General features: G+C 43.0%; 2 protein-coding genes across 3 annotated transcripts in view; one reads left to right on the top strand and one right to left on the bottom strand.

Moving 5' to 3' along the window:
- Nucleotides 1-27,812, bottom strand: part of UGGT1 (UDP-glucose glycoprotein glucosyltransferase 1) — a 164,384-nt gene that overhangs the window by 39,762 nt on the left and 96,810 nt on the right. The window contains exons 19-26 of the mRNA XM_068233269.1: nt 18,233-18,256; nt 12,432-12,526; nt 9,958-10,164; nt 7,052-7,183; nt 4,495-4,625; nt 4,320-4,415; nt 3,046-3,148; nt 893-972 (exon numbers count right to left, since the gene is read on the bottom strand). Coding sequence (XP_068089370.1) covers nt 893-972; nt 3,046-3,148; nt 4,320-4,415; nt 4,495-4,625; nt 7,052-7,183; nt 9,958-10,164; nt 12,432-12,526; nt 18,233-18,256 — 868 coding nt within the window. The remainder of the gene's footprint in view (nt 1-892; nt 973-3,045; nt 3,149-4,319; nt 4,416-4,494; nt 4,626-7,051; nt 7,184-9,957; nt 10,165-12,431; nt 12,527-18,232; nt 18,257-27,812) is intronic.
- LOC137571379 (uncharacterized) lies at nt 18,881-27,106 on the top strand. Of its 2 annotated transcripts, none has more exons than XM_068280380.1 (3): nt 18,881-19,133; nt 20,988-21,150; nt 22,225-27,106. In XM_068280380.1, exons 1-3 carry the CDS (start codon nt 18,884-18,886, stop codon nt 23,015-23,017), a joined length of 1,206 nt encoding a protein of 401 aa, XP_068136481.1. In that variant the 5' UTR covers nt 18,881-18,883; the 3' UTR covers nt 23,018-27,106. The 2 variants fall into 2 exon arrangements, with proteins under 2 accessions (XP_068136481.1, XP_068136482.1); XM_068280381.1 differs by lacking the exon at nt 18,881-19,133 and adding an exon at nt 19,697-19,771.

Raw genomic sequence — 27,812 nt, 5'->3', positions numbered from 1 at the left:
CCTCTGCCTAGCACTAAACCTCTATCAGGGATTCTTCTGGCTATGATCCGCAATAGTCTCCCTGCTTTTTGCCTCCCTCCCCTTTCCATAGGAAAGTAAATACCACCCCCCCTTGTCAAGAGAGCATGACCATCACAGGCAGCATGGCCAAGTGCTGACTGAAATGAGTACAGAATTATAGAGATGACAAATCATACCTGCACCCGAAGATAGATGACTACAATTATTATGTGTGTAGGCTGCTGGCTCACCGATCTGCAGGCCTGGCCTCTCACTAATTTCATTCAAGTAGAACAGCATGCAGCAAGTGTCACCAGGTAGCATCATAATCTCCTCACACAGTCACCTGCTGTGCTGCAGCATACTTCCTATTCATTAAACCCCATACAGAAAATGATTCAGGATGGTGCTACCTGGTGATGCTTGCTGCATGCTGTTCAACTTGTATGAGATTAGTGACTAGGCCAGGCCCACGGACCGGCTCAGAATAGCAGGTGGACCACCACCAGGCCGCGGACTGGGGATGGGGAATCCTGTCCTAAGAAAAGAATCTGCTGAGCTGCAGTTCTGGCCACAAAATATGTAATCTGTGAGAAGAGAGGTAGATGGGTTGGCTTTGTGCTTAGAGGTGACAGATGTTTCCTAGCTGGGGAACACCAGTCTCCTGCCAGCTGGAGGATCTTGTGAATGGAGCACATGACTGACTTTTCCAAAAAGGAATTTCTATGAAAAGAAGAACCTGATGATAAGATATAGTAAGAGAAAGAGAGGTCACAGGAGTGTACACCACACAGCTCGCCAAACATGGACACAAACGAATGTTACGTCAAAAGCGATAACAAGGAGTCTACATACTAAGGCAAACCAGTCTCCAACAATCATTATAGCTTACCTTTTCAAGGGCATTTCAGACAACTTGGATTGGCAGTTCATAAAAACACGCAAATTCATATTTAGGATTTGATTCAACACCTGAAACGATAAATACAAGAGAATGATACATGGTCAGAGTGTTGAACCTCACTGCTGGCTATACCAAGCAGCATCAACCAGAGCCAGCCCTGCAGATCATCAGTATTAAATATAAATAAACCATGTACAGCTTACAGGTATAGCAATACATACCATCTGCTGTGTCAAAGGACATGCAGTCAAGTAGGTGCAAATGGATGCTTGTGTAGTTCATGAACAATTAATAAAACTGGCTGACATGAGTGTTGATGTGCAGGGATTGGTTGAGGGTGGATGACAGACTTTGCCCCATGGACTGTGGTTACCTGCACACCCATGTTGATTAATTCAGCTCTTTTGCTTAAAGCGGACCCAAACCAAACTTTTTTTTTATTCAAAATATTTAGTTGCACCACTCATATACAAAGAAAAATAAACACTCCTTCAAGCCTATGAGCATTTCAGTGCATGCTTTTCACCCTTCTCTTTTCATAACTAGGGTTATTCAGGTGGCAGCCATTACTACTGAGCTTAGTAGGAGGTTTTAGATCATGGGTGTGTTTGTAATCAGCTACCCTCCCTCACAGGGGCATAGTCTATGTGAAATCTCACACAAGCAGAGATCACCTCCCCTGTGACATCATCAGTAGCAGCCTGTGTTTTGTTTTTGTTTTTTTATCTCCACCAGTTTGCTGGATTCTGTCCCGGCAATATGAAAGGAAGGGGTTCCTCCAATAAATGTAAAATATTTTATATTTGTCATCATGCAGCTGAAAAAAGGCTGCTATTTGTTATTATAAGTTGGAAAATAGAGTTTATTTCTGCAATCTTGTATTTTTAATTTGTGTCCACTTTAAAAGAAACCAGAGCTGACGGAAAAAAAAAAAGCGTTATACATACCTGGGGCTTTCTCTACCCCTTCCGCACGGGTTGCTCCCACACTGCCGTCCTCAGCCTTTTCCTGTGCCGGTACCGGGTCCCCTTACTTCCTCCAGTCGCAGCCAGTCTGATGCAAGAGAAGTGCGCTCTCTACATATCTCTCCAGCAGCCGCCAGAGAGATAGAGGGCGCTCGTCTCTTGCACAGACTGGCTGTAGTTACGTGACCCGGTACAGAAACGGAGAAGAAGGAGGACGACAGCGTGGGTGCGATCCGTGTGGATGGGGCTGGAGGAGGGTAGGAAAGTAGGACCTGCCGGAGAAGGCTTTGGGTCCAATCAAAATAACTTTCAGGAGACAGAGGCTGTTCCTATTGGCTTTTGCTCCTGTCAGTCATAGGGAATCGTCTCTGCTTCTCAAAGTTCTGTGAGTCCCGCACTGATTCCAACAGAGGAGAACTGCTGGTAATCATCCAGGGCTTCACCACATGCTGTGACCTGGATGAATTCCCATTTACTGACATTTGTAGAGGTGATTACCACACAAGTCGGTAATTTACCTCACTGCTCGGTAATTTCAGCTTGTCATGCGGTAACAGCCTTGATGAATTGACACTTTCCTAAGTGATCTGTAAAATCAGTTTTCAGCATTACAGAAGGCGTAACGCTTGGTGAATTGACCCCATAGTCTCCTAAATACCAATCGCATGTCATATCATGAGATTGGAACCGAGAAGACATGTTGTGATTACATCGCCCACACGGTGGAGGAAGAAGAAGCTGATCCAGCTGTCCAGACAGGTAACTATAAAAGCTCCCTGCTGCCCACTCTGCATACCCTGCCAGGCCGCCCTAGCGGCAGGAAAAACTCGGCCCAGCAGCCAAATAAAGTTTTACTTTATTTGGCAGCTAAAGGGTTAAAGTGAACCTAAGGTTGAAAAAAAAATTGCCCATTTACTTACCTGGAGCTTCTTCCAGACCCCTGAAGAAATGGAGGAGTGTGGGATGACGTCGAGGGACCAGGAAGACTTCAGGAGGCTTGAAGAAGCCCAGGTAAGTTAATGGGCATTTGTATTTTTTTATCTTCAGGTTTCCTTTAAGTCTCAGTGCAATTAAACCACCATACTATGGCATACAGTGGAGGCGGGAGATAGTAGCTTTCAACATTTTGTTCCACTTGCTGTTAAAAGTCACAGCAGCTATCTATGGAAGACATACCAGCAGTAAAGGTGCCATTCTCTGGGCTGCTTTAGTTACAGGATCCACGACGGCTACAACTTCAAAGTACATCATGCCTTCTTTAGGTCTTATCTTAATGACACTGGAGACAATTACAGGAAAAAAAGTTTTAGTGATGAGCATACAGTATAATAAAAATAATAAGCAGTATAGAATCGCAGACTAAACTATCGCAAGAATATTGAGTGAAAACTTAGTACTGGTTGGCTACTATTCTTTCAAAGTCACATATTTACCGATGGAGAGCGAACGTTCTGGTTTCTATAGAGCCTTCCCTGTCCTCTCGCAGATTCCTCGTTCCAGCCCTGTCACCCCCACTGCCTGTACTTGACCAACTGGTCAAATACACCCTCTGTGAAAGGCTCGGGAAGCACTCGTCCCCGTGTGCTTCTGTAGATGGGCGACTCAGTACAGATCAGTCTGTCTTTGGAAGCACACAGGGAAAATAGTGCTTCCGAAGTCACCTGGAGGAGGCAAATTTGAGAAGGGGACAGCTCTGGACCAAGGATACCTCTCCCTAGGTAAGTGTCCCATTTTAATTATAATTGTTTAGTTTGCTACATATTTGCTTTAAGGGTCTAAAAGGGTTAATAGGTTTTTTTCATTTTTTTAAGAAGAACCTTATCAGTGAGTTCTCTAGACTGCCAATAGATTAGTATACTGATCACCACAATAATGGCTTTAAATAGTAGTAATCAGTAACAAACCTTTCCTTCCCACGGCTTGCACCTCTCTCACAGTGCCTGTCCTTGGGAAGCTGGATGGTGGGGGCAGGGCTTTCTCACCCTTTTGTGTTCTGTTATACGTTTATTCATATTAATGTTTTCACTGTTATTACCAATTGTGCACTTTGTACAGTATCGGTATTTTGTACTAACTCTGTCTTGTGTATATTGGTGCATACCATTGTCTGTATTATTATGTGCTCCATGTTTGTTTCTTACTTTGGACAGCGCCACAGAATATGTTGGCACTTTATAAATCAATAATAATAATGTTATACAATTGTTCTCATGGCTAAATACCAACTCATTTTTGGTTGACACCTGTGGAAATGGGTATCATAATCTGTAAGGTAACACACAAATGCTAATCAAATAGGACATATACATTCTTCTTCAAACCTCATTTTAAGTTGAAAGATAAAGCAGTACATTTATACAAATGAATTAGAAATTATAACTATGAAAAAAGTGTAAAGGCAAATGAATGAAAGAAACACTGTTTTGTCAGAAACTACATTATCCCCTCACCTGTGCTCATCCTCAGTTAGCAGGTAATCGACTCTCCCTTCACCTTTGGGTTGCGAAGATAAAAGAGAATCCACCCTCATGACTAAATCGCTGGCACTGCAGGAAAAAGCAGACCGGCATTATTAACACGCTCATTATATATGCTGTGGCTAATAAGTTCTGCACAGGAGCTTACTGGTCTTCCTCCACTCCAAGCTTCTGGATGTGGGATTTGATCTTCTGGGCAGATGTCTTCAAGATCAGGTTCTCCAGAAGATGGAAATCATCCTGGTTGAATATTTCACCTTCTCTAAGGGGTCCAATCACCTACACCAAAATAAATTGGGTTATAATCTGGGCAATTTTAACTTAGAACTAGCTAAAGGCATCAATTAACAATACCCAGAGTCAGCTGGCAAAAGTAAATATGATAGAGAGCAAATCTTTTTAAAGGACAATTGTCATGCAAATATTGTAAAATGTAAAATACCAGTACATAAATATAAAATGTACATTTCTCCCAGAAAATTGCACTACAAATGTATTTTTTTCCTTTGTTGTTGTGACTTACAGTAGGTAGTGAAAAGCTGACAGGTATGAGACTTTAGACTAGTCCATTTCCTCATGGGGGAATCTCAATATCACCTTTATTCCTTATAAAAGTACTCCCTGGAAAGGATCTATAAAAATATATCAACTACCCTCCCTACTTGTTTGAAGACTCTTTGGGCAGTTGGACTGAACAACTGACATAGTGGTTTTGTAAATAAATATCTGAGAATCCCCCATGAGAACATGGACTAGTCCAAAGCCTGTCAAATTAGTCAGGTCTTCACTACCTACCCTAACTGGCAGCAACATATGAAAAAATACATTTATAGAGCATTTTACTTTGATATAGAGCATTTTACTCTGGGAGAAATCTACATTTTATAGGTATGTATTTAAAAAAAAAATTTTAAACATTGAGATACAGAATTATCCCAGTATAGATATATTCTTGAATGAAGTGGTTTATCTTTTACTTCAAGCACAAGATCAAGTAGTACCTAGTCATATTGTTTTATTGTATTAACCACATCTATGAAAGATTGTAAAGAAAAATAAATAAGTATAAGCTATCATAATAAAGATTATTGAAATTCAGTGGTTATTACACATACTACAGCATAACTTTAGTCAGACTGTACAATATCAGTTGTACACATTATTTGTTGTATACCATTATTTATATAAGCAATTGTATGTTTCATATTGTAGCTATTGGATTTATAAGTGTAAAATACAACACAAACTTATAGTTAAAATAACTTCATCATAAATATATACATCTTCATCAAACAGAAGTCAGCAAGTGGAGTCTCGCCTCCAACCTTGTATACCTGTTCTGGTAATTGGTTAAAGAGACACTGAAGCGTGAAAAAAATATGATATGATGAATAGTTGTGTAGTACAGATAATTACTACAACATTAGTGGCAAAGAAAATATTCTCATATTTTTATTTTCAGTTATATCTTTTTTTTTATAACACTGCATCATTTTCTAATATTTGCAGTTTACACACTACTCAGCATTCTAAATGATTTGTACAGAGCAGGCCAGTGAACTTTTGAACTGTCCTCTGCAGGAAAGAAACAATACATTAAGCTTCACAAGACAGAGCTCTCTGCCCCTTTGAAAGTCATGGAGCTCAATGGCTCTTTTGCATACTGGTGTTTGTTAACTCTTCCTGTACTGGAAACAATATTAGACTTATGTCTCTGCTCCTAATGTTTTATTTCTTAGCTGTACTACACATACAAATCATTACATCAATTTTTTTTCACTTCAGTGTCTCTTTAAAGCAGTGTTCCCCAACCCTGTCCTCAAGGCCCAACAGCAGTGCATATTTTGTGGAAATCCACAGAGGTAGTTAATCAGCTCTGCTGGGACACTAATTACCTCACCTGTGCATGTTTGTGGTTTTCTGCAAAACATGTACAGGTAGTCCCCGACTTACAAACGACTCGCGGATACGAACGGCATGGATTCTGTGTTTTCATGGGAACAAGTCAAACATTTTTTTCAAATTGGACTTGTAGTTTTTGAGAAAATTGATTTTAAAAAATTCAAAGAAAAAATGGCTTTTAAACGTGTATAAGCATGTACAGAGGGCAGGGGTGACACAGAAGGGGACACTGGAGGCACAGGGGGACACAGAGGAGGTACAGGGGACAGAGATGGCACAGAGTTCCGACTTAAGAACAGATTCAAGTTACGAACGAACCTACAGTCCCTATCTCGTTCGTTAACCGGGGACTACCTGTACTGTTGGTAGGCCTTGAGATCAGGGGTTGGGGAACTATGGGTTAAAGGACAACTATCAAAGTTAACTAAAATTCTAAATGCCACATTATTTCCAATAATAACTAGCAAATACCAATTTTTGGGATCTTTCCATTTTTATGTGAAGAAAATATGACATTTACAGAAAGCAATTTTTAAAGTGCTCGAAAGGGACAATTTGCTTACTCAGCAGTGATGCATTGTGGGATGCCTCATATGCTGACTGCAACGTGAATAATACCAAATACTTTCTGCCTCTGCATTCTTCTCCTTCTCTTTTGCTGACCTCATTTCACCATGCAAAATTGACAATTATAAACATAAAAGCAAACCAATTTGTTGCAGGGTTTACAACAAATGCCCATGTGAAACCGAGAATAGCAGTGTGACACTCGTAAGCAATAAACATCATCCATAAATACTTACCCTCCCATTAGCAATAATGGCTCGTTCCCCTTTCTTCAGCTTCAGAACATCTCGGCAGTATGCAGAATGGGATAATAGAAAATCAACTTTAGGGGAGTCAAAGGCTTCCCTGAAGAGTTTCACATCCATCCCCTGATGACAGAAAGAAACAAAATAGCAACAAAGTCACAAGGCTAGAAACTTAGAACAAGCGAGAAATAAGTTTCACACAAAAATAAATCTCTACAGACACAATTTCTCAAGGGGTTGAGGATTTAAATAGGAACTCCAGTGAACATGTAACTGTTGGCAGGTGATGTAGCTGCTGCATGGTTTATGGCAGTTGGAAACAGCTGTAACGGCTATTTTCCACAATACAACAAGGTTCACAGACAGGAAACTGCCCAAAAAAGTTCGAACTTTTCTTGTGGGAGGGGTTTCACCACAATATCAGTCATAAAGCGCCCCCTGATGGTCTGTTTGTGAAAAGGAAAAGATTTCTCATGTAAAAGGGGGTATCCGCTACTGATTGGGATAAAGTTCAATTTTTGGTTAGAGTTTCTCTTTAAAAAAAGGATATATGAGGGAGATCCTAAGTATATGGTCAGGCAGAAAATCTACCCTCTCTGAATCCTGTGAAGTGACTGTTTCCACACATGCCGTCAACTTCAATAAGTTAGTGAAGAATATTTAGAAGGGAAAGGTAGTCGTTTTTTTTCAATATTTATAATTTATTTACCGATGGTCAGTATTTGCCCGTTGTAAAATCTTTCCTCACCCCGATTTACATTCTGAAATTTATCACAGGTGGCGACATTTTTAGTACTGGCAATCTGCATCGCTGAGGAATGTTTATTTGTTGTGTGTTCTGAGCTAAATAGAAAGTCACATGGTCTCCCAGAGTGCACTGGGAGAAGATTTCAACATAGCTAAACATCATAGGCTTGATGTCACTGTGAGGGCAGGGCTACTGATATACAATACATAGGAAGTGTTTCTGAGACTGAAAACAGGAAGTGGGTATCCTGAATAATTGACTGCATTCTACTTTATGTCACCATGGTGCCTCTTTAACAATTCAGGTCTGAAACTTACTGAGGTACTGATTTAGGATATGTTGTCAGGCATACAGTGTTCATGCTATAGATGCAATATTAATAGTCAAATACAAGGTGGCTAAAACACTGCAAGTTGCCCAAGATGTTTTAGCCCTCAGTTTTACCTTAAACTTAAAGTGAACCAGAGATGAAAATAAACTAAAAAGATAAACAATTGAATCTGTCCTTCTACTCCTAAAGGTTGCCACCAACGGTCCAATTTCTAGTGAAAAATCATTCGAGCGATCAGAAATTCTGATCGGAAGAAAAGTCGTTCACTACACCATCAACGAACCAATCTTTGCTTCCCATCTATCATAACCAATCAAGAAAATCCAAATTATGGTTTGACAAAAATCCAATCAAATGACTATTTTTTATAATCCTCCACAATCGATTGTGCCCATCAACTGAGATTAATTTCAACCAATCCAATTAGAATTTCCGATTGCTAGAACGATTTTTCACTAGAAATTGGACCGTTAGTGGCCACCTTAAAAATTACTCTTTTAGATATCTCAAGGTTTTATTTTATGTATAAACATTTACAAAGCAGATTTAGTGTTTCATAGTCTCTGCTCAATTGCAGTGTCTCAAGAGTCCCAGAGTGAAAATACATAAACTATTGACCTTTTTATATTTTCCTCTCACAGTAAAAAGCCCAGGTCTCTGCTTAGGAAAGTGTTTTATAGCTGTAATTTGTTATCAATGAGCTGACTGAGTCCTGACTAGAGAAAAACTGTCAGGTCCATAGCTAATTATAAACTCTTGCAGGCAGGGTAAAAAGAAAAGGAACGTAGCAAAAACTCCTTGCGCTCCTCTCCGGAGGCTGCAGACACTCATACACAATGGTGAGTCTTCCTTGTTAAAAAGGGTAATGTACTGTGCTGCTCCAGACGGTAGGGTAAGGCAAGATGTCTATGAAGAGAAACGGAGCGCACAATAGTGCATTACCTGTGTTTATTTATAGTGGTGAATTAAAAGTTATACTCACAAGGTATCAAAAGTTAAAACGCTTCTCAGCGGTAAAGCCAACCGCTTACTATCCTAGGCAGGGCGGCAGCAGCGCACTGTGGCCAGCAGCGCGGGACCCGGTGGTTGGGAAGAGCCGTCTCGCTGTCAGGATGGGCGTGGCTGTGAAACACTATGCGTGCAGCGTCATTACGCAGATCTGACGAAGGCGCAGAGCGCCGAAACGCGTAATGACGCTGCACGCATAGTGTTTCACAGCCACGCCCATCCTGACAGCGAGACGGCTCTTCCCAACCACCGGGTCCCGCGCTGCTGGCCACAGTGCGCTGCTGCCACCCTGCCTAGGATAGTAAGCGGTTGGCTTTACCGCTGAGAAGCGTTTTAACTTTTGATACCTTGTGAGTATAACTTTTAATTCACCACTATAAATAAACACAGGTAATGCACTATTGTGCGCTCCGTTTCTCTTCATAAAAAGAAAAGGAGCACAGCAGAATGCTAGGCACACACGATGTGTTTTTTTGCGTTCGATAGATCATTTCCATAATGTCCGATATTACTTATGATCATTTTTTCCCTCAATTTCTCATAGAAGTGAATGGAAATTGATAAAAAAAAAGATAAGAGAATCGAGTGGGAAATCGAGCGGAAAAACTAATCGAAAGGGAAAATGGACCGAAAAAAACGCATCATGTGTACCTAGCATAAGTGTCTGTAGTCTTGCCACTGTATATGCACATGTCTATTTCATCATGTCACATCATCTCTGGTACACTAAGTTTCACTCTAGCACAGTTTATGGTGTAACAGCAGCGCTCATGTAATTCTGGACATATCCCCGACAAAGTCACAACATACCCCGACAGCAAACTCTGCGACATTATGGCCGGCCTCCACCACACGGGCATGCTCTTCTTTGATGATTTTGTTAATGAAGTTTTTGGCGTTGTTGGAGTTCTGGGTTTGGAGAGCAGCCCAGATGGCTCTGGCAATTCGGGTGGAAGCAGCAGATGGATCCTTGCTGGGGTTATTTATCATGCCGACTCTTACATTATTGCTTGTTTTCTAGACGGAAAGACAGTGGAAAACTGATTAAGACACTCCAAATGGTAACTTATATGCATCTATGACAGTAAGATGACATTTGCTAATTTGTTCAGAACTACACTTATACCTCGCCAAACAGACACCTCTGAAATGACATAAAATGCAATAATTGCTGACAGTTATGGAACTTACAGTTTATTTTTACTAACATTATTTTGCAAATAGCTTTGTGTAGCACACATTTTATTTATGCAATTTAAAACTGGAAACTTTATAAATAGAACCAAATACACACTGGATATAAAATATTATGAATTTACACTCTGCTCCTATCGAGGCTATGGGAAATGACTGCTGTACAGACGTGTCACATTCTGTTGCTATGCGGAGAAGAGATGACATTGCAGAGCACAATGGAGCGACATCTAGCGAGTGGGGTGAGGAAGGGTACAATGGGCTTGGTGGTCACTGTTTAAAGATCCAGAGAGTTCATAGGACTCCTGTAAACACACTACATTCTTGACTGAGACAGCACTGGACAGCTGCCTCAGCCAAGTACCACAGACTGTGTGTTTGTAGCTTAAAGAGAACCCGAGGTGGGGTTCTCACAACAAAATCCCCATACAGAGGCTGGCTCTGCCTATCGAGCCCAGCCTCTGTTGCTAATCAGATCCCCGCTAAATCCCCCCTGCGCTCAGCCAGACCCCATAAATCTCAGCCACGCTGCCGACACGCAGCGTGTCACAGCGGGCTGTGTTTAGCTTCCTAACGTCAGTCTCCGCTCTCCCCCGCCTCCTGTATCACTCCGGTCCCCGCCCCTTCCCTCCACGCTGATTGGAGGGAAGGGACGCGGGCGGGGACCGGAGCTCTGCAGAAGACGGGGGGGGGGGGGGGGGAGCGCCGAGACTGACGTTAAGAAGGTAAACATAGCCGTATAGCGCGGCTATGATTTATGGGGTCTGGCTGAGTGCAGGGGGGATTTAGGGGGGATCTGATTAGCAACAGAGGCTGGGCTCGATAGGCAGAGCCAGCCTCTGTATGGGGATTTTGTTGTGAGAACCCCACCTCGGGTTCTCTTTATCAGCAAAGTTCAACCCTCCTGCAACAACACAGAGACATTGGTGCTTTTGTTTCTGTCTATGTTAACTGCTATCTAGAGCTGTTCCAGTTTGTAATACAAAAATATTGTGCCACCAAGGAAGATCCTTTGGGCTTTAGTAAACTTAATGTAGTACTGAAACCACAGCCTTTCTAAGGTGTCTGATCACATGACTTTCCTCATCCAGTTGCATCCCTCTAGCAGTGATGCTGGGAAGTTGTGGTAACCATTCACTCCCCCCAGTGCAGTGAAAAAACTGACATCCACCCCCTGCTGGGCATCTGTCTTGTCCACAGGAACTGCAGCTACACTGTATATTTGTAGTGGTCTTAATACCCAGAGACTGTCACAAGCCTGAGGAAGAAAGCGCAGGTGGCACCTAGCAATAGGAAATAGGAACTAGGACCAGAATAAACAGAGAGCATGGCCTGTTTGTTAGCAAAGGAGGGATACTGATTCCTGACAGAGAGCACAGCTGCACATATCACTTTCCATAGAAAGTAATAGCAAGAGGTAGTAAGAGTTGCAATGCTGTGTCAAACTAGTTAGCGCTAACTCTGCTTGCTTATTTTTTTTCATATATATACACCATACAATGTATACTGGGACATAAGCCAACCCACGCATCCTGGTCAACTACCAGGAAAAAGTGATTGCCCCCCAGTATAAATAGCCAGATGTGCCCCCAGTATGAGGCATCTTTGTACGCAGTATAAATCCGCTCCCCATAGCCAGATGTGCCCCCAGTTCAAAGCAGCCCTTCTCCCCATAACCAGATATGCCCCCAGTTCAAGGCAGCCCCCTCCCTATAGCCAGATATGCCCCCAGTTCAAAGTAGCCCCCTCCCTATAGCCAGATGTGCCGCCAGTTCAAGGCAGCCCCACTCCCTATAGCCAGATGTGGTCATAATAGGCAGCCTCTTATGGTGAGCAGAATGATTGTGGAGTGTATGGGCATTGGAGTGTATGGACCATGCAGCACTGAATACTACACTTGCCAGTAACTTTGCAGTGCATTTTTGCGCTGACAGATTTGCTGTATGTTAGAGTATAGATGGTATATCTTTTTCTTTAGTCCTTGCTAAAGGGATTGCTTCATTATTAGAAAAAGCTGCTTCACTTATTAATAAGCTATTTTTGCATTGTTTCTTTATATTATTATTTCCATAGTCATGAATTTGCTTTACCTGGTGTTTAACTGCATCATAAAGAAGCTGCCGTCCGGCATGCGTATCGAAGTCTCCCACAATCCAGAATGTGACGGGTCTCACGAATGAGTCATCTGTAAAAATCAAAGTGAACAAGACTCTGAGTACTTCACAGAAGCGTCATAAAGCATACTGATCTACGCACACGCGGCAACAGTAACCGTCACACAACAACACAATGCATGCTTTCCTAATTAAATCCATTAGCGCCATTCAAGAGTGATATTCTCATTCTCAGTAAACACAATGTCCTGTGTTTAGTATGGGAAGGGGCTGCTTTGGACTCATTCACACTGTGTGTGTTGCTGTCAGCTATGATGCACAGCACATAGTGTGCGATTTGCATGGTAACATGAAAATCTATTGACTTTCTCATTACCGTTTACACTGGGGAACATCGTAGATCAGGGGTAGGGAGCCTATGGCTCAGGAGCCAGATGTGGCTCTTTTGATGGCTACATTTGGCTCACAGGCAAATCAGTAGGGGTTGATTCACTAAGGCTAAGCTACACTGCTAAAGCAGCACAGCTTAGTGAAATACCGCAATTCAAATTTTCAGAGTAGGCATGCTACTTCGCTGATGTTGCTGAAACCCAACAGAAGCTGAAGACGTATCTGCCACTTCCGCTGCTGGCAGATCAACTGTAAACACATCACCTTGGTAACAAGAATGTGACCCCTTTGCTGCACATGCACACTGAGCCAGTTTGAAACACATTGTATGGCTCTCATGGAATTACATTTTAAAATATGTGGCGTTTATGGCTCTCTTAGCCAAAAAGGTTCCTGACACACATTTTTTCTTCGGGTTCAATCGTATTAAGGCTGCTGACATCCGCGCTGTAATGCACTGTGATGTGCATTCCATGCGTTGGAGGCGCATACATGGAACCGCGCTCACGCATGTGTTGTGCAGTGTGAATGAGCCCTAAAAGACATTGAAGATAAAACGAGAGAATTAACTGGATCAAACTAACCAGCAAGTACCGACTCTATCCCCATCAGAAACTGGACTGATCCATCCAGTTTTCAGTGCTGTGGCCAGCCATCATCAAAAGGACTTGGTAATCCCATTATACAGCTGTAGCCCATTACAATAATCTTTCCAATATATTTATCACTAGGCCTGTCAATGCATAAATTACCATTTAAAGCTAATTATTTGTGGTGAGCCCCAATATCTCACCACTGTGATCCTTCAACACCAGCACTGAATGGGAATAGAACTGATGACTGCAACTCAACTCCAGCCCAACAACCTTATTCGTAGATAAATTGAAATGAAATCACCAAGAGCTGACATTCTGAAAGTGGGTGGACTTTTTTTTTCATAAGGGCCTGCTTACCACAAAATAACACTACTTCCAGTAAGTCCTCACAAAACTACTGCAGTTATGTCATGTGACATATTACAGCCAGCCAGAACCCCAGGATCTGCTGGAGTCTATCCAACACATCTTACCTTATGAGAAGAAGTATAGCTGCTCACAACTTTTCAATATGAGAAGAGGGTATTGCTATGATTGGCAATCATGCACCTTACGTTTGTGCCCCAAAGCTTACCCTCTTCCCACAAAGGATCCTATGATACAGTGCAAGGGATTGTGGAAGAGGGCATGACCAGCCGTCGTGAAAGAGGGCATGACCAGCTGTCGTGAAAGAGGGCATGACCAGCCGTCATTCACCTTTCCTCCAGTGTTAAACTTTTGGAGGTAGCATGTGCCCTGGAGGACATGTTCAGGAAAGGTTAAAGCTCAGCAAGTATGAAGGGGAAAGTAGGTGGGGTGGGAAAGGTCGCACTCAGGAAAAATGAGGAATTTTAAGGTGGGATCAGCTTCAACAAAAACTCTAGTTAACCATTCCTGAGCCTGGATTACCATTTATCCCACCGTCACAATGCAAGCATTGGGCACCTATTACAAAAAAATGTACATCAAACAGAAGTATCTCAGCCCCCCTTTAGTCTCCCCAGGACCACAGAGCTCAATATGACATAGAGAGGATCACCCCAGTACTTCAAATCTTAAAGGAGGAAAGATCACATTGATGACTCATCAGTGTGCTGCTGCTCTCCACACTCCACTCCTGACAAGAGATGGGTCAATCAACACTGAAATGCCTTACTACAATTTATAGCATGTGGTGAGGAAAATTGTACAGATAAAGAAGTCTAGCTTTGCTAAACCAGGAAATGTTTATAGAACTAATGTATGCTAAAACTAAATTATAAAAAGGTAAGATTTTTCTTTTAACGTAGTTTTAAGGAGTGTTGCAGCATGATCAGCCTTCACACAATTTGCATTCAGTCAATTTTAAAGAACCATCTCAAATCACTCATTTGCCCAGACATTTCACATATAGTATTTTAAGTGTAATTAGTATTCAAATGGAGAAAGTGTAAGTGCCATGTTTATTCTGTTTACATTCTAATGAATAATGCAGTAGAGGAGTCACCATTTATCAACATTACACAAGATAGGTGAGATATAGCTAAAGAAAGGACAACACAGATTATTATAGAGGTCACCTGCACCATGCAGAGCATTATGGAGGTGACAGAAGACCATGCAGAGCATTATGGAGGTGACAGAAGACCATGCAGAGAACGATGGAGGTGACAGAAGACCATGCAGAGCATTATGGAGGTGACAGAAGACCACACAGAGCATTATGGAGGTGACAGAAGACCATGTAGAGCATGATGGAGGTGACAGAAGACAATGCAGAGCATTATGGAGGTGACAGAAGACCGTGCAGAGCATTATGGAGGTGACAGAAAACAATGCAGAGCATTATGAAGGTGACTGAAGACAACGCAGAGCATTATGGAGGTGACTGAAGACCATGCAGAGATGATGGAGGTGACAGAAGACCACACAGAGCATTATGGAGGTGACAGAAGACCATGCAGAGCATTATGTAGGTGACAGAAGACCATGCAGAGCATTATGGAGGTGACAGAAGACCATGCAGAGCATTATGAAGGTGACTGAAGACAATGCAGAGCATTATTGAGGTGACTGAAGACCGTGCAGAGCATGATGGAGGTGACAGAAGACCATGCAGAGCATGATGGAGGTGACAGAAGACCATGCAGAGCATTATGGAGGTGACAGAAAACAATGCAGAGCATGATGGAGGTGACAGAAGACCATGTAGAGCATTATGGAGGTGACAGAAGACCGTGCAGAGCATTATGGAGGTGACAGAAAACAATGCAGAGCATTATGAAGGTGACTGAAGACAACGCAGAGCATTATGGAGGTGACTGAAGACCATGCAGAGAATGATGGAGGTGACAGAAGACCATGCAGAGCATTATGGAGGTGACAGAAGACCATGCAGAGCATGATGGAAGTGACAGAAGAACATGCAGAGCATTATGGAGGTGACAGAAGACCATGCAGAGCATGATGGAGGTGACAGAAGACCATGCAGAGCATGATGGAGGTGACAGAGAATCATGCTCAGCATGATGGAGGTGAAACAAAACAACGCAGAGCATGATGGAAGTGACAGAAGAACATGCAGAGCATTATGGAGGTGACAGAAGACCATGTAGAGCATGATGGAGGTGACAGAAGACAATGCAGAGCATGATGGAGGTGACAGAAGACCATGCAGAGCATGATGGAGGTGACAGAAGACCGTGCAGAGCATTATGGAGGTGACAGAAAACAATGCAGAGCATTATGAAGGTGACTGAAGACAACGCAGAGCATTATGGAGGTGACTGAAGACCATGCAGAGAATGATGGAGGTGACAGAAGACCATGCAGAGCATTATGGAGGTGACAGAAGACCACACAGAGCATTATAAAGGTGACAGAAGACCATGCAGAGCATGATGGAGGTGACAGAAGACCATGCAGAGCATGATGGAGGTGACAGAAGACCATGTAGAGCATTATGGAGGTGCTAGAAGACCATGCAGAGAACGATGGAGGTGACAGAAGACCATGCAGAGCATTAATGAGGTGACAGAAGACCATGCAGAGCATGATGGAAGTGACAGAAGAACATGCAGAGCATTATGGAAGTGACAGAAGACCATGCAGAGCATTATGGAGGTGACAGAAAACAATGCAGAGCATGATGGAGGTGACAGAAGACCATGTAGAGCATTATGGAGGTGCTAGAAGACCATGCAGAGAACGATGGAGGTGACAGAAGACCATGCAGAGCATTATGGAGGTGACAGAAGACCATGCAGAGCATGATGGAAGTGACAGAAGAACATGCAGAGCATTATGGAGGTGACAGAAGACCATGCAGAGCATGATGGAGGTGACAGAAGACCATGCAGAGCATGATGGAGGTGACAGAGAATCATGCTCAGCATGATGGAGGTGAAACAAAACAACGCAGAGCATGATGGAAGTGACAGAAGAACATGCAGAGCATTATGGAGGTGACAGAAGACCATGTAGAGCATGATGGAGGTGACAGAAGACAATGCAGAGCATGATGGAGGTGACAGAAGACCATGCAGAGCATGATGGAGGTGACAGAAGACCATGCAGAGCATTATGGAGGTGACAGAAAACAATGCAGAGCATTATGAAGGTGACTGAAGACAACGCAGAGCATTATGGAGGTGACTGAAGACCATGCAGAGAATGATGGAGGTGACAGAAGACCATGCAGAGCATTATGGAGGTGACAGAAGACCACACAGAGCATTATGGAGGTGACAGAAGACCATGCAGAGCATGATGGAGGTGACAGAAGACCATGCAGAGCTTGATGGAGGTGACAGAAGACCACACAGAGCATTATGGAGGTGACAGAAGACCATGCAGAGCATGATGGAGGTGACAGAAGACCATGCAGAGCTTGATGGAGGTGACAGAAGACCATGCAGAGCATTATGGAGGTGACAGAAGATCATGCAGAGCATTATGGAGGTGACAGAAAACAATGCAGAGCATGATGGAGGTGACAGAAGACCATGTAGAGCATTATGGAGGTGCTAGAAGACCATGCAGAGAACGATGGAGGTGACAGAAGACCATGCAGAGCATTAATGAGGTGACAGAAGACCATGCAGAGCATGATGGAAGTGACAGAAGAACATGCAGAGCATTATGGAAGTGACAGAAGACCATGCAGAGCATTATGGAGGTGACAGAAAACAATGCAGAGCATTATGGAGGTGACTGAAGACAACGCAGAGCATTATGGAGGTGACTGAAGACCATGTAGAGCATGATGGAGGTGACAGAAGACAATGCAGAGCATGATGGAGGTGACAGAAGACCATGCAGAGCATGATGGAGGTGACAGAAGACCATGCAGAGCATTAAAAAGTGACAGATTTCCATGCAAGGTCCTATGGAAGCTACAAAACTTTAAGTAGCTGCAATGCAGAAGCACTGATCTGTAATGTAGTTTAAGGTCACAAGTAAGAAGGAGTGGGTGGAAGCCATATTCAGTTTCGCCTGAGGTGAAACTGATCATCAGTTGACGCGAGCTGTGGCAGTGGGAGTTGATTCACCTTGGTCACCACTTCTGGTGCTAGCGCTCCATGCCCCACTCCGTCCTACCGATATTTCCACAGTATCAGGATCGAAAGGAAGAATAATCGGCATGATGTAGAGGGGTGTGGAGTGCTGGCGCTAGAGGGGGTGTCCAAGATGAGTTAATCCCCACTGTGGCAGTTAATGGCAAGCAGCTAATGTTTAGTTTCAATTTTATCTCAGGTGAAAGTTAGTTTCACTTTCGTTTGCTCATCTTTAGTCACAAGCAATGTGAAGTGCAATTATTTAAATTTTGGTTACCATAAATTTCCTTGGAGGACATCCCTGGAACAAACAGAAAGGAAAGAGAAAAACACAAAACATGAGTGTAAACACACAAAAAAAGATAAAAACTTGCAGAACACCCAGATATGGATCAGAGAACATGCATAGCTACTAATTTTACATATACTGTACATATAAAAACATCCCTACAGAGGAGTTTGCAGAACAAAATATGAACCCATATACAGACTATACTTGAACTGACACATAGTACAAGTCCTACTAAGAAGGTCATTTTGTATTCTTTTCATTGGAAGGGTTAATAAAGCAGTTCTTAATCTAGGTAAGCGAGGTAGACTGAGGCCTCGTTCACATCAGGCACGTTTCTGTGCGCTTTTTGAAGCGCGTATGTTTTTACGATACGCAAGGTACATAGAATTCCCAGTATTGTCTATGTACCTTGTTCACATCTCTGCGCTGCGCTGATGTCCGGTAGAAAAAAGTACTGTTGCACGCATTTCTGAGCGGTGCGCTGTGAAGCGCAGTGCTGTAGAAGTCAATGGATGCGCTTTTTTAACGTGCAGAAGCGCATAGCAATGCGCTTTGCAGAGACGTTTTTTCCCCTAATCCCTTTCTCTAGGGAGTAGCCAACTTCCTGTTTCCTGTTTCACGAGCAGAGGAGCTAAGATGGCGCAGAGAAGCACACGTGGAGGGAGTGCTGGCTCTGTGAACAGATCCAGCAGGGAGATGGAAGCCAGAATCTGTTTTTCCACAGAGGAGCTTATTGTCCGGGTGCAGGAGCACCCGGAGCTATATGACAAGGGCCATTCCTTATACAAGGATGCGAACAGGGCCAAATATCTGTGGATGGAAATCACACAGAAGTTTTATGAAGCAGACTGGGAGTCTCTTTCTGAAGCACAGCGTGATAAAAAAAGTAAGTGTGATGTTTGTGCTGGTGAGGGTGGGTGGGCGAGTGTGAAGGGGGTATGATTGGCATTGCTGAGGCGGATTTGTTTATTGCTGTAGAAGTTTTTGCCATCATAGACCTGTGGAACTGTGTGCTTGTTTTTGTACTGGATGCCATGATTTTGCATTGGATGCCTGATATATTTGTAGCTGTGGTAGGTTTGTGATATGGATTTGTTTGTGCGGGTGGGGGAGGGGGAGAGGTATGGCGCAGTTTACAGCAGCAATCTGTTGTGAGGGTTTGAATTTGTCAGATACAGAGGACGGCTGACATTGTTGCTGAAGGTTTGTGGAGAATTTTTGTGTGTTCAGTTGGGGGAGGGGGAGAGCTATGGCGCAGTTTGCAGGACTGTCTGCATACTTCGTAGTGTTGTGTTTGTGCGGAGGGAGGGTGATTAGAAATCTGATTACAGGGCCAGGAATTTGCTTTTTTACAGAGGATGGCTGTTTTCATTGATGATTAGTGGAGATTAGCTTTCCAACTGTGTGTGCATGTGGGGGAGGGGGAGAGCTATGGAGCAGTTAGCAGGACTGCAGTAATCTGTTTTGAGGGGCATGACTGTGGCTGGCTACAGAGGATGGCTGACATTGCTGCTGAGCTTTCTGGTGATTTGAAGTGTGTGTGTGTGTGCAGGAGGGATGGAGGGAGAGAGTATGGCATAGCAGGACTGTTTGCTGACTTTGGACATTTATTTTTAAAGGTGTTTTTTTTTTTTTTTTTTTTAATTTGGGCTATTGAAGTGGGGGAGGGGGGGGGAGCTATTGTGCAGTTTGTCGGTCAGTTATCACTATGTTGCAGGGATGGTAGTTGATGTGATGGTGGAGGGGTTTATTGTTCTGTGTGGGTGTGTGGTTACAATATAATGATATAGTAGTGTATGTTGCATTGTGTGTTGAGGTTCAGTATGGTACTGTATTTGTGGCAGAGTGATAGGGTCTGACATAAATAGTAGTGTATGTATTGTATGATGGGGTGGGTAGTGCATTAATACGTTGGACAGCTTGCACTGTATGTTATGTTCATGAAGGAGGGGTGGGTTGTAGTAGGTTTTTTTTTTTTTTACTGTAAATAAAACCTGTCTTAGGGGGACACCCCCCCCCCCCCCAGCTATTTTGTTCTACCGCTGTTCCTTCCTCAGTGATGTTTTCTATCGCAGCGGTTGAATGTGGATTCTGGCGATTGTAGTATTGGCAAAGAAAAAGGGGTGCTGCATTATATCGGTGAGGACTGGAGAGGGCATACTATGGTTGCAGGATGATGGTGTATGCCCTTGGTATAGTGAATATATTGTTAAAGGAAAGGTTCATGCAAGAGGGGAAAAAAATACAAATCCACTTACCTGGGGCTTCCTCCAGCCCAGTGCAGGGAGGTCAGGCCTTTGACACCGCTCCTGGTCTTCTCTGGTGTTGCAATCGACTTGTCCATGCTGGTTACCATGTCGTGCTCTTCTGCGCTCTAACATGCGTCTCACAGGGGTGTGCTCATCCTCCGTGCTGTACTGAGCAGGTGCAGTACAGCCTGGTGGATGTTCAATGACATCAGTGCGCCTGTGTGTTGGAGCGCAGAGGAGCCCGGCCTTTACCGGTTGGGTGCGCCACTGGAGAAGACCGGTAACATCAGGAGTGGCGTCAAGAGCACGTCCTGCCTGCAATGGGCTGGAGGAAGCCCCATGTAAGTGGATTTGTGGTTTAATTATTTTTTTTTTGACCGTGAACCTTCCCTTATAAAAATATGATTACCATTGTCTATTGAACAAAGTATTTGATTTGTGTATGTGTGTAGGGTCTTCAAATTTTTTTTTTTTTTTTGGTATTTCTGTAGTGAAGGATATTAAAACGAGATGGAGGTCAGTTAAAGACAACTTCCTACGTGAACTAAAAGCCGAAAGAGAAGAATCTCGAAGTGGAGCCGGTGCATCAAGAAGGACACCGTATCGGTTCAAAGATCATCTGCAATTTCTGCGTCCAGTGCTTGAACAGCGTTTGTAAGTAACTCTTTGGCCTCAAGTCACTAAGCTTAACTCCTGTCTTTAATAACTCTTCTGAGCTGTTTTACAGTTATCACCATGGTGATATCATTGTGATAACTGTAAAACAGCTCAGAAGAGTTACTAAAGACAGGAGTTAAGCTTAGTGAATTGAGGCCATATGTTTTTGTTTGCTATTTATTTAGCCTATGTTTTTTCCTTGTTGATGGCAAATGATGAATTTGCGGCACAGACACAGGACTAGGAGTGTTATGTAGAATGCTTGTCTCCCTTGTACCTTCCCTCGGCCACCTTTCATATAACCCTAATGGTAACCAATTCCTTCACTAGCCTAATCACCCTTACATGCTGCTAATTGCTGCACATGGACCTTTCATTACCTACATCAATTAGAAGTCAGTGTCCCCCATAGGAACGCATACACAGAGCAGTTAATTTCCTGCATATGTGGAGAAATTTTTTGCACTACCCTGATTCAAACTACATGATATGCAGAATCAACATAATAGTAAGTGGATGGGTCTTGTTAAAGCAAAAAAATCAACATCTCCTAATATATGTTCCTGTTGAAGTGAAGCTAAACTGAAACCAAAAAAAGGGGTTTTGCAATAGCCCCGTGCAGCTGTTTGGTGCCCACGTAGATTAGCTGCGATCCACCTGTCCACGCCAGCACTTCTGGTTTATGCGACAGAAGCCTACAGGCTTGTCACAGTAGTGATTCTTTTAGTTTCTGGCCAGAATAACGACCTGTATCTTGCTACTACTGCTAGGAACGCGATGAATCACTTGCGTTCCCAGCCTGTACGTTCCTGTCGACAAAAACGGAAGAGGGTGGTGGCGGGGGAAGGAGGAACGAAGCGAATCTGTGAGCACTGGACAACTGCAATGGGCTACTGGAAGCCCCAGGTATACCCCATTTTTGTTTTGTGTGACTTTATGTTCACTTTAAGAGCAGTCAACCTTACAAAATATATTGTTGAAAGTAAAGTAGTGACCTTAGCCCCTAGTGTGTAAAATTGTGTGTGTGTGTGTGTGTGTATATGTATATATTTTTTTTGTTTTTCCTCCCAGATCAGAAGACAACATCATTGATGATGAGGAAGAGACAGAACAAGACAGTTCGATGAATGTTACTGAAGACACGCTGTCAACATCGACTGAGCACGTGGAAACTCAGGATCAACCACAACCTTCTACAAGTTCTGCAACGAACACTGACCAGGCAACTAGGAGAAGCGATGTGCAGAATAAAACAGGGAAAAAAAAATCTGATAATGAGGTACTTATTTCATCCTTGAAATCAGTGATGAATGTAATGGAAGGTGAAAAAAAGGGGCAAACCTCTGCATACCATCTAGCAATGAGTCTTGTGCCAATTATCGAAGAAGTACCAAAGCAAAATATGATCATGTTACGAGAGCTGTTACTAGATTCTGTAAAAAAATGTATCCCCTCAAACCTTCCTGGACCCGCCGATGTCAATGGTCAAAGTGCAATGGCAGGTCTTGGCCACAGTGCAATGCCAGCCCCTAGCCATAATACTTATCCTTTTGAGTCTGCATTCAGTCGAAATGTACCTGTGCCATCTTCGAGGCCACAGATGTACAGACAACCGTCTCAAGGAGAATACTTCAGCTTGCGTGATGACATACATCACTCTACCTTTCCCCCTATGCATGACAGTGGCTATGGGAATAATTTCCCACACACCGCTCGAATGCAGATGCATCAAGCTGCAGATGTTTCAACATATCGAAACCTCAGTACTGCCACCCCTAGACAGGAACCAAATGTTCAGAGAGATGAGAGTTCCAGAAGCACATCCGCATGTCTTGCTGATGCTATGTTTATGGACGATGTCTAAAGTAGTGGTCAGAAGTATTTCCTAAGATTTGCTATTTGACAAAGTTTGTAACAGTTGATTAGAAAGGTTAGAGCCTGTATTAGATATACACACAGATTCATAACATTGCTTAGTTACAAGTCATCACCGGTTGCATGTAGGTAGTAGTCTTCTACATATGTTTTATCAAATGATCAAACATATTTTTGTTTTTTTAGTTGTCACACCCTCCAAGTGGACATTTTCCAATGTAGGTACCGGTTATCTGTGCTCCCTTGAAGGGACACTGAAATCGGAAAAAGAATTTTGATTCACCTTGGGCTTCCATCTTCCCCTCTACAGCTGTCCCGTGCACTGGCAGCCTGGCTGCGATCCTCCTGTCCCCGGCTGCGGCTACTTCCGTTTTTGGCAACAGGCGACGACAGGGTGGGAACGCAATTCATTGTTTGCGTTCCTGGCCACAATAGCACCCTCTACACGATTATTACTGCCTTTGTTGCCGCAATAGCAGTATAGAGGGTGACATTGTGTCTGTTAACTTGAAAAATCACTCACGCTCTTGGCCTATAGGCGCCTGTGGCTGAAACCAGCAGCCAACACAGACAGGAGGATCGTAGCCAGGCTGCGAGGCCACGGGTCACCTGTAGGGGGCTGATGGAAGCCCCCTGTGAGTAACAATATATATGTTTTTAACTTAAGTGCCCCATTTAAGGACTACTGAAGTGATATGGAGCCTGCCATAATTATTTCCATGTAAGCAAAAGCCAATTGCCTGTCCCTCCTGCTGATCCTCTGCCTCTTATATTTTTTACACATAGTCCCTGGACAAGCATGCAGCAGATCAGGTGTTTATGCCATTATAGTCAGATCTCTCAAGACTAGCTGCATGCTTGTTTCCGGTGTTATGCCAACACTTCTGCAGCCAAACAGAGCTGCAGGGATGCCAGGCAACAGGTATTCATTACAAGGAAATAAATATGGCAGTCTATGTATCCATCTTACTTCAGATGACCTTTTAAAGTGTACCAGAGATGAAAAACAATGGACTGCCCTTCGTTCAGCTGCTGAACGACATACCTCTTCTCACGTGGCCAGTCATTACACTCTGACCAGCTACAGTGAATGATTCATACTCAATACCTTTTTCGATGTTATAAGCAAATGCTAAGCTGCAATGATTTTGTGTGTATATTAATATATGTTTCTTAAAGGGAACCAGAGACGCCGGACATAGAAAAAGAAAAAAAAGATTTCATACATACCTGGGGCTTCTTCCAGCCCCGTTAGCATGGATCGCTCCCACGCCGCCATCCTCCGCCTTCTTCTATCGCCGGTAGCGGGTCCCGTCACTTCCGGCGGACGCTGCCATTTGTCCACATCACAGGGGCTCCCAGCATACCCTTAGGCTAGGTTTCCATTTGTGCGGCGGCATGCGTCTTGCGAGACGCGATGCCGGCACAGCTGTTGCCTCTCGCAGCCGAATCCCTCTAGCCGTGCTATGCACGGCTATGGGATTCGGACAGCTACAGACGAAATTATGCTGCAGGGCCTCAGATTTTTCCTCGGCCACGAATTCGGATGGCTCTCATAGACTTCTATAGGCTGCTGAAATCCATCCGAATTCGTGGGCGGGGAATCGGCCTGGATTCGCAGCAGTGGAAACCCGGCCTTAAGCGTGCGGCTGCGCAGTATGCATCCGCGCGCATAATGGTATGCCGGGAGCCCCTGTGATGCGGACAGCTGCCCGCGTGCTGCTGCCGACTGGCCGAAAGGACGGGACGCGGAACTAGCTGATACAGGAAGCAGAGGACGGCGGCGACAAGGGGGAGCGATCCGTGCGTATGAGGCTGGATGAAGCCACAGGTATGTATAAAATCTTTTTTCTGGCGTCTCTGGTTCCTTTTAAAGATTTATATTTTTCTTGACAAAATCTGATAGTTTTACTATAGACTTTCGAAAATGTGGTTTGGTTACCACAAAGATTTGCACACTATTTTGGGTTCATAGTTAACCAATGTTGACTGAGATGTTTTTTTATGATACCTATCTCAATACTATTTGTTTGAAGTTGTTCTTCAAACGTTCCTAGGTCAATAGGTTACAAAGTTGTCAAAGTTTTTCTTGTAATGGCTATGTGGCAAAATTTACTTTTGCTGTTGCACTTTACATAGCTTCTATTTTTCATACTGTTATTTAATTATTCTACAGGTGAGTATTATATGGTATGCACTACTGTGATACAATGGTACATATTGTAAAGTTTGATTATGAGCGTAGTTCGTTAAATAATAGAAAGGCAACTGCTAATACTTCAATTTGGATTACATGTACACTACCACTATGCAGTTGATATTGACTGTAAAATATGAAACTTCAACATCAAAAGCATAATAATTCAAAGAATGTGCAGTTGATTTTCTATTATCGCACCCTGCTGAGTCTACTATGCTACTACAGCTTTATAAACAGTATTATTTTTAGCGTAGCAGTTACTGTTTGCGTTGCACTTTTTTGAAACAGTAATCCAAATTTTATTTGGGGGGGACAATAACTTGTATGCGTTCCAAAAATTGCTGCATTGTACTAGTTGTGTACAAAATATGTACCATTATGTCATACACCAATGCAATACTTGGCTATTTGTATTTAAGTAAATTTTGTAATATTTTATTAAAAAGGTTATTGCTGCAGGTACGACATTCTGTTACAGTACATCTGTAATGTAATTCTGGGGGGGGGGGGGGGGGGTACTCACCTCGGAAGGGGAAAGCCTCCAGATCTTATTAATACTTCACCCCCACCCCCCCTCCTCCTCCTTGGTCCCACGGGTGGGCCAAAATTCATACCACATTGTAGGTTATGTAAATGTAGACCTGACAGTCTCCAGAGGGCGCACAGTACACGCTATTTTGACGGAGGTAGACACCAAAAAAAGCAAATCTCCTGCAGGCCGAACGACTGCGCAGGCACAATTCGCTTGAACAGTGTAGCGGACATAGATCAGCTAATTCCACCTATATCTACGTCAGAAAAGCGGATACTGCCGGCCCTCTGGAGGTCGTGAGGTACATATTTAAATAACCACCGCTGTTTTTGGAATTTGTGGCCAGTGTGTTACGGGAGCTGCAGTGAGACCGCTATGGGACACAGGAGGATGAGGGAAGGCTCTAAAGGTTTGAAACTAGCCATGGCCAAACTTAGCCCTCTGGCTATGAAGGAACAATCAAATCCTACAATGCATTTGCCTTTTTGAGTTAGGACTGTGGCTGTCAGACCACTGCAATTCATTGTGGGACTAGTAGTTCCTGAACAGCTGGAGGGTCAAGTTAGCCCATGTCTGGTCTCGAGGTTTCCCCCTACTGAGGTGAGTGTCCCCCATGAGAACTTTTTATATTTACAGGTTTTCTTTAAAGTAAATGGGAACTAATAACAAAATAAAGTGCAATACTCCCCTAAGGAGAGGGAGGTTCAGGGTTCCAAAGAGCATTCACTCGTTAATCACACTCCCCATTGACGCACTTGTTATAATAAAGCACTTTTCGGTCAAAAGAGGCTCTGGATCCAAATAACGTGTCACAGTTCATTATACAGGTGTGTGCTCCCTGTCGCAAGACCACAGTATGTATTTGACAGTCTTTGGTATGATAAATCTTACAAAGAGTTCAGAGACCCCACCCCCTTCCCGTGATTTGAACAGTAGAACCGTGATTTGAACAGTAAAATCTGCAAAGGACAAGTTTCAGAAGGAGTGGAGAGTGAATGCTCATTTGGACCAGAGCCTTACGCTCCAACTTGAGCATCAGATTACTTTTTTTTGTATTATTGATTCTCAGTGTCTGTAATAACTTCTACTGAGCAGATGGATATCGTGCAGCCTTTTGTGAACACAGAGTGTTTAGTTAAAAATGTTTTTGTTATTACTATGTGAATTTTAAATTTCAATGGTTCAACATTGTTATGTATCCGAGGAAATACTTGACTACAACCAACAAGTGCAATTGTGGATGTTCCTGCACTATTTCTTTGTCTTTAAGCAGTATACTTTATGTATTGCTAAATAAAAATGTTGGAATTGTTAATTTTTGAAAATAAAAACCATTTTCAAAGGAATTTTGTGCCATTTTGTTGACTGCACTAATAGATATTCTATAGTAAGCAAACATTACTGTTCTGTGCAACTTGTAAAACATTTTTCGTTAAAACGTGCGGTTGTGAATAAGAATTTCAAAGTGTCATGTTCACAACTAATTAAAATCAGTATCAAAACCAAGAAAATCTTTTGTTCACAAACGAACAATTTAATTTTTTACAAAGTTGGAAACAAATTATGTAACTTTTTTTTTTTCTTTTTTCTGTACAAAACATGACAACAACTAAACAGAACATTCATGTTTGTTTCAAAATTCATATTGGTAGCATGTTCTTTAATTGTTTTGAACTTCAGCAGTTTGTGCCATTTCGTCTGTGTTTTGTAACCACCAACGTCGAAGAGGTTTGAGATACTCAGCAAAGTAATCTCTCATGCGTATGGCATCGTTTCGAGCTCTGGGAACGCGTCGATGAGGAGCCAAATGAGGTGAAAGGTGAGTAATACGAGTATTGGCATCTTCTGTGTTCACACCCTCTTTTTCTCGAACATAGTTGTGCAGAATACATGCAGCTTTGATTATGATCACTGCATTATCAGGTGACATCTGGAGGGATCCCAGGAACACTCTCCATTTAGCTGCCATAATACCAAACGTACACTCCACCATTCTTCTTGCTTGACTGAGTCGCAAATTAAAATTCATTTTTTTGATGCATAATGAACGGT

The sequence above is a fragment of the Hyperolius riggenbachi genome, chromosome 4 (assembly GCF_040937935.1).
Source record: "Hyperolius riggenbachi isolate aHypRig1 chromosome 4, aHypRig1.pri, whole genome shotgun sequence".
Classification (NCBI taxonomy): Eukaryota; Metazoa; Chordata; class Amphibia; order Anura; family Hyperoliidae; genus Hyperolius; species Hyperolius riggenbachi.
The sequence above is the reverse complement of the archived record's forward strand: the minus strand, read 5'-3'. Positions and strand labels throughout refer to the sequence as shown.